General features: G+C 38.6%; 1 protein-coding gene across 1 annotated transcript; it reads left to right on the forward strand.

Moving 5' to 3' along the window:
• The first annotated feature begins 3,888 nt into the window (after positions 1-3,888).
• Positions 3,889-6,131, forward strand: LOC107806993 (pentatricopeptide repeat-containing protein At4g21705, mitochondrial). The gene is made up of 2 exons (XM_016631267.2): positions 3,889-4,260; positions 4,690-6,131. The coding sequence occupies exons 1-2, from the start codon at positions 4,021-4,023 to the stop codon at positions 5,935-5,937; spliced, it is 1,488 nt and encodes a 495-aa protein (XP_016486753.2). The 5' UTR covers positions 3,889-4,020; the 3' UTR covers positions 5,938-6,131.
• Positions 6,132-6,961: the final 830 nt, after the last annotated feature.

The raw sequence follows: 6,961 nt of genomic DNA on the forward strand, positions 1-6,961 counted from the left end.
AATATCAAGCAGTAAAATCACTTAAAGCAGTAAATCAGTGAAGAAATCAAATGATATTCCTTTTTTAAAAATAAGTAAAACAGGTAAATAACAAGTAGAAATCTGCCCATCCGAAACAGTATCAATCGCTCAGAACAGTATCAGCCCCTCGGGCTCACTCTCAGTACAGTATCAATCACTTAGAACAGTATCAGCCCCTCGGGCTCACTCTCAGATCATAATGGGTACCCATGCTCACTGTGGGTATGCATACTCCAGAGGGGTCCCTTACGGCCCAAGCGCTATATAAACCCACCTCGTGGCATCATTACTCGGCACTCAGCCTCACATCACTCGACACTCGACCTCACATCACTCAAGTCACCTCATGACATATAAAGTATCTTAGTCCCTCGGCCTCATATCACTCAGCATATCCTCACATATGTCCCTCGGCCTCACTCAGTCCAAAAATCATCACAAGCCCCTTGGGCATTAGTAAAACAGTAGTTCTCAGCCCAAAACATAATGTAGAAATATCATTTAAGTTTCAAATTTGAGTAAAAGTGGCTGAGTTTGCAAAACAGTAGATATCAACAGGACTGAGTTCAAATAATAAGTCAAGTAGTGAGGAAATAGTGATAAAAATCCCCGAAAGGTTCAAATAGTTGGCACGAAGCCCAAATATGGCAATCAGCCCAAATCATGATAATAACAAATGAATTTCAGTCAAATACGCGGTAAACCCATCAATAGGGACGGACCAAGTCACAATCCCCAGTAGTAAAAGACCCCACGCTCATCATCCAGCGCGTGTCTCACCTCAATATAGCACTACGATGTGCAATTCAGGGGTTTCAAACCCTTAGGATATCATTTACAATCACTACTCACCTCAAACCGGCCAAAACTCTAGCTCGCTATGCCCTTGCCTCTCAAATCGGCCTTCCCGCATGTCGAATCTGACCAAAACCACAACGAATGCGTCACAATAGGCTAAGGAAACAATACCCAATCGAAAACAATCGAAAAATATCAAAAATCCCGAAATTAGCAAAACTCGAGCCCCGAGACCACTTCTCGAAACCCAGAAATTTTTATATCAACGGGTTCCTTATCTCGCCCCGAGTCTATACATATCAAGAACTCTAAAATCCGAGCTCAAATGGCCCATCAAATCCCAATTTAAAATTTCCAAACCCTAGTTCTTCTCTTTTTTTTTTGCTAAGTTTTCATGAATTTCCACGTAAATTTCACAATTAAATCAGGTTTTTAGTTCATAGAACTTACCTCCAATCAATCCTCTTTGAAACCCTCTTCAATTTCTCCCAAATAGTCTCAAAATGCCCAACAATGGAGGAAAATATGACTTAGCTCGCGGAGGAAATGTTTTGAAAATTATTCTACCCAGCTCTTATTTCTTCTATGCGAACGCGAGGGCCTTCTCGCGTTCGCGGTGCACAAAATTTCCCTTGACCAATTTTACCCTTCGCGAACGCAAAGCTCTGGACCTCTGACTCTACGCGAACGCGACACTCGTCACGCGAACGCGATGCACACTCCACGGACCCTCCGCGAACGCGATGCTCTAGACGCGAACGCGAAGCACAAAGACTCAGGGACCCAACTTTCTTCTATGCGAACGCGGGCTCATCACCGCGAACGCGAAGCTCCAGAACTTTATCTTACGCGAACGCGGACCTATCTTCGCGAACGCGAAGGCCAAATCAGGCTTGCAATTGCTGCTGCATTTTCTGCAATATTTTCCAAGTTTAAAACTTCCCGTTAGCCATCCGAAATTACCCCGAGGCCCCCGGGACCTCAACCAAGAGTGCCAACCCATCCTAAAACATCATCCAAACTCGCTCCAATCATCAAAACACCTCAAACAACACTAAAACCATCAATCCGCATCGAATTCAAGCCTAAGTTCTTCAAAAACTTCCGAAACACGCATTCAATCAAAAACCTAACCAAATCGCCTCCGAATGACCTGAAATTTTGCACACACATCCCAAATCACCTAATGAAGCTACTGCAACTCTCGGAATTCTATTCCGACCCTCGGATCAAAATCTCACTCACCAACCGAAAATCACCGAAATACTAACTTCGCCAAAACAAGCTAATTTCTACACCGGACCTCCAAAACCACTCTCGATCACGCTCCTAAGTCACAAATAATCCCCCGAAGCTAACCGAAACACCAAAAATTGCATCCGAGCCCTCTAACCTATAAGTCAATATCCGGTTAATTTTTTCAAACCAAACCTTCCTTAAAGAGACTAAGTGTCTCATTTCCTACCAAAACCTCTCCAAACCAACTCGATCACATAAGACACGGATAATGAAGCATAAAGAAGTTAAAAATGGGGGAAACAGAGTGGTAACTCATGAGACGACGGGTCGAGTCATCACAGTTTGGTTATAGCAGTGTCACTTATGATAAGAAGTCTCTCATTATCAATGGCCAAAGGAAATTTTTTTCTTTTTTGGTTCCATTCATTACCCTAGAAGTACTCCTGATGTATGGCATTTTTGTTCTTATTCTTTTTTCTTATTTTGGTATTTAATATTTTGGTGACTGTTTTTGACAATGGATAAAATGCAGATGTGGGAGGGGTTTATACAGTAGGCAAAAGATGGAGGATTGGATGTTATAGAAACCTATGTGTTTTGGAATCTTCATGAACATTCACCTGGCAATGTATTTTGCTCTTCACTCCCTTTTTTTAATGCATTAGTAATTGTTTCTTCTGCTGAGGAAGTATTTGTGAAAATGGCCTCTTTGTTTGAGAACTAAAGTTTTCAGAAGGCAATTTCACAAGCACATAGCAGGCTAACTGAAAGCAAAGTTGCCAAAGAAAAAGAAATTAAGATTTAGCCGACAATTGGTGATTCATTACACTTATTAAACCTAGAAGCAACACATGAACAAAGCAGAATGGGAAGAGTAAGAAAAAACATTTCAAGAACTGGCATGTTTATAAGGTAAATCATCACATCCTTAACTATCACTACACCCATAGCTCCTAAATCAATAACATCAGTAAATATGCTCAAAGGGGCTAAAAGAATCTGTGTCGGAATTGAATTCAACTCTAACTGGAATGGGGAACAACTCCAAACATACACTGATTTGGGTGAAAATCCCAAATTTTGTGATAGACTAATTGAACAAATAAGCTACAATATTAGCTACAAAAATCAAGTAGTTGATGCAGCTTTGACTTGAGATTCAAGCCTACACCTTGAATAATCAAAAGCATCATAGTTTTATTTTTGATAAGGTCAAAAAAAAAAAGATGCTTGAGAAAGTTAAATTTGTAAATTCAGCACTTACCAGAGAGAGGAAGCAGGTCAGAATTAGAGTGCAATCGAGATGAAGGTCTAACAGAGGGAAAAGGAGAACACTGATGGATGAGAGAAGAAAGGCGTAGGATTATCAAGGCATGTACTTTGCTAACTCCATTGTATATGATATAAGAAAAGCATACATGTGAGAATAGCTTAAAACCTACACGTAGTATCTGAGCCGCGCATAAAAGGCACATATAGAGGTCATATGAAATGACCTAAATGCCCCCAGACTTTGTTGAAAAGAATTGAAGCATACATGTCAAAAACGTTCTCTTCTAATATATAGAAAAATAGAAAAAAACGAAAACTATCACTTCAAAGTTAAAAAATTTGAATTCTTAAAGTAATTAAAGTTTTATATAATAATAATCTTATTATAATAATGGGTCTAAATATTTTAAAATGAGTAAATAATAAAAGAAAGTTTCATATAGAGGTCATTCTTTTTTTAAAAAAAAATTGAGATAATTTTTTTAATTTAGGTGTAGATGCAATATGTTGGATTTGAGAACCTCTTACCTGTATATATCCAACAAATTGAAGGGTGATCATGCGATTTATGGAACTTCCTTTCGTCTTTCTCCTAAAACCCCACGTAAACACCTCCCCCCACCCCCGCCCCCCCCAAACCCTAAAACACAGTGTTTTTGCCCAAATTGTCATCCAAAATTTCATCGGAAAATGCAATTGAATCGCCGGGTATTCCAATCCCTAACCGGAATTACATGTCGATTTTACCATTCCGACAAGCGGAAAAAGGTGACACTTTACTCAAAAATCAGTCCACTGGGAGACCCTAACTATAGCGTAACAAATGAACTGGACGAATGGGTTTGCAAGGGCAAAAAGGTCCGATTTGCAGAGCTTCAACGCATTATTCTTGATCTTCGTAAACGCAAACGCTTTAATCAGGCCCTCGAGGTACCCCTCTATCCATCAGTGATGCTTGTTCTCTCATATATGAAAATTTCTATATTTTTACTGTATAATTTTTTTTATGTTTGCAGCTAATTAGAATTTTAGAAATTAAGTTTAGTCAACATTTCTGTTATTAGTGTTGTGGAATTGTTGGTGAAGCTGCTCATTTGTTATTCTAGGATGTTGGTTTAGACTTTGCAATTTGTTTGGATTATAAAAATATTTCGAAAAACTTATTAAGAGTGTCCCTATTGAATATATTTTTTCATGGAAAATATGTTGCTTTCTTGTGGAAATGTTACTATGAGATCTAATCTGTGACATTCAGCTTCTGTTTCACGCGTATGTATAGTTCCTTGTCCTGATTGAATTGAATGTCTCATAAATTGGATGCTAATTTAGTCATTTGTGCTGAACTTTATTGTTGAGCAGGCTTCGGAGTGGATGAAGAGTTCTGGTATTTTCACTTTTTCATCAACCGAGCATGCAGTACAGCTGGATCTGATTGGTAAGGTGCACGGGTTTCATGCTGCAGAAAGCTACTTTAATAACTTGAATGAAGAAGATAAGAATGATAAGACATATGGTGCTCTTCTTCATTGTTATGTTCGGCAAGGTGACATTAAAAAGGCATTGACACATTTGAAGATGATGCAGGAGAAGGGTCTTTCTCTATCTTCTGTGGCCTTCAATGATATAATGTCATTGTACACAAGAACCGGTGAGTATGAAAAGATACCTGACGTGCTACGCCATATGAAGGAAATTGGGGTTCGTCCTGACAATTTAAGTTACAGAATCTGTATCAATTCGTATGGAGCAAGATCAGATATTGAGGGGATGGAGAGGGTCTTAAATGAAATGGAGAACCAATCATACATTGTCATGGACTGGAACACCTATGCTGCTGTGGCGAACATATATGTTAAATCAGGCCTAAACGATAAAGCAAACAGTTTCCTCAAGAAAGCAGAAGAGAAGATAGATAATAAAGAAGGGCTCGGGTATAATTACCTCATCTCTGTATATTCTAGACTGGGAAACAGAGATGAAGTCATCAGATTATGGTTTCTAGAGAAGAGTGCTCTGAAGAGGTGCATAAATAGGGATTACATAAATATGTTAGAAGCTCTGGTGAGACTTGATGCGCTTGAAGAAGCGGAGCAGTTGCTCAAGGAGTGGGAAACATCCGATAACTGTTATGATATCCGTGTGCCATACATAGTCATTATAGGGTATATCGATAAAAAGCTTTATGAAAAGGCCGAGACCATGCTTGAAGATTTATCTACAAAAGGGAAGACACTAACACCAAATATTTGGGGAAGACTGGCAGCAGGCTACCTAGATAAAGGTAAGTTTGAGAGTGCTGTGAAATGCATTAAAGTTGCTCTTTCCTTAAAGAAGGATAGTAAAGGATGGAAACCTGATCCTAAAGTCATCATGAAAATATTAAGTTTGTTGGGGGAGAATGGTAGTGTGGATGATGCTGAATCATTTTTGAGTTCGCTGAGGCCCGTCGTCTCTGTAAATAGAGAGATGTATCATGTCTTACTAAAATCATATATAGCAGGTGGTAAAGAAGTTGAAAGACTTCTAAACAGTATGAGAGCTGATAACATTGATGAAAATGAAGAAACAAAAGTGATACTTGAAGAATATAAACCAATAAGCTCCTAACAGAGAGATGTACTGTATGAAATTATTTCAAATGCTAATTTTGAAAATAATTCTTTGTTGGACATGAGTGTTTGTGTTTGAAAAACACATTCACGTGTCCAGGCTTGTCACATTCTTAACAGTTTATGCTGGCCCTTTGTTGTTCCTCCTTGCATTGTTCCTTTCAGAGTTTTTATCGAACTGGGATTTCTTCATTTGTTTTCTTCTTCTCATAATGTTGTATATTCCCTTTGAAATCATTGCCAAGTCTTCCTTATCTTCTTCGTCATCTTCTTCACTTTCTGTTTCATCAAGAATGGTTTTGGATGCAACATTCCTTCTCTTTTCTTTCTGTCCATGCCTTTGAAGATGAATTTTCTCGAAAGCAATAAGATTGTGGCGAAGTTCATCAATTGTCATTTCATCCAGATTTGTACTTTCAATTGCAATAACCTTAGGTTCCCACACTCTAGGCAAACTCCACAGAATTTTTCGGACTTGTCTACCATTAGAGTAGGATTTTCCTAGAGCATTGAGATCTCCAACAATTTTATTAAATCTTGTGAACATTTCTTCAATGGTTTCATCTTCCTTCATCATGAATAACTCTGTACTTATGAACCAGATGATTAATCCTGGCTTCTTTTTCTTGCTTTGTACCTTCATAGTGTATCTCCAACTTGTCCCATATTTCCTTTGCAGTTTCACAACTTGAGATCTTTGCGTATTCTTCCATGCTCAAAGCACAATTAAGTAAGTGTTTAGCTCTAGCATTGGTTTGAATGGCATCCTTTTGTTCTTTTGTATAGGATGCCCGACCTTCATGTTTCCTTCCCTCATCATTAGCAGGAATTGGCAGTGGTCCGTTCTGAATGACTAGCCATGCTCGATAGTCAACTGATTGCACATAAGTTGACATTCTAGCCTTCCAATGCCCATAATGTTCTCCGTGTTGAAGTATGGTGGTCTAGAGTCTTCTTCATCACTATACATTGTTCTTTTCTCAGTTTCTGTTAAGAAAAAACAAATTCGTGAGACGAGACTT

The sequence above is a fragment of the Nicotiana tabacum genome, chromosome 3 (genome assembly GCF_000715075.1).
Source record: "Nicotiana tabacum cultivar K326 chromosome 3, ASM71507v2, whole genome shotgun sequence".
Taxonomy (NCBI): Eukaryota; Viridiplantae; Streptophyta; class Magnoliopsida; order Solanales; family Solanaceae; genus Nicotiana; species Nicotiana tabacum.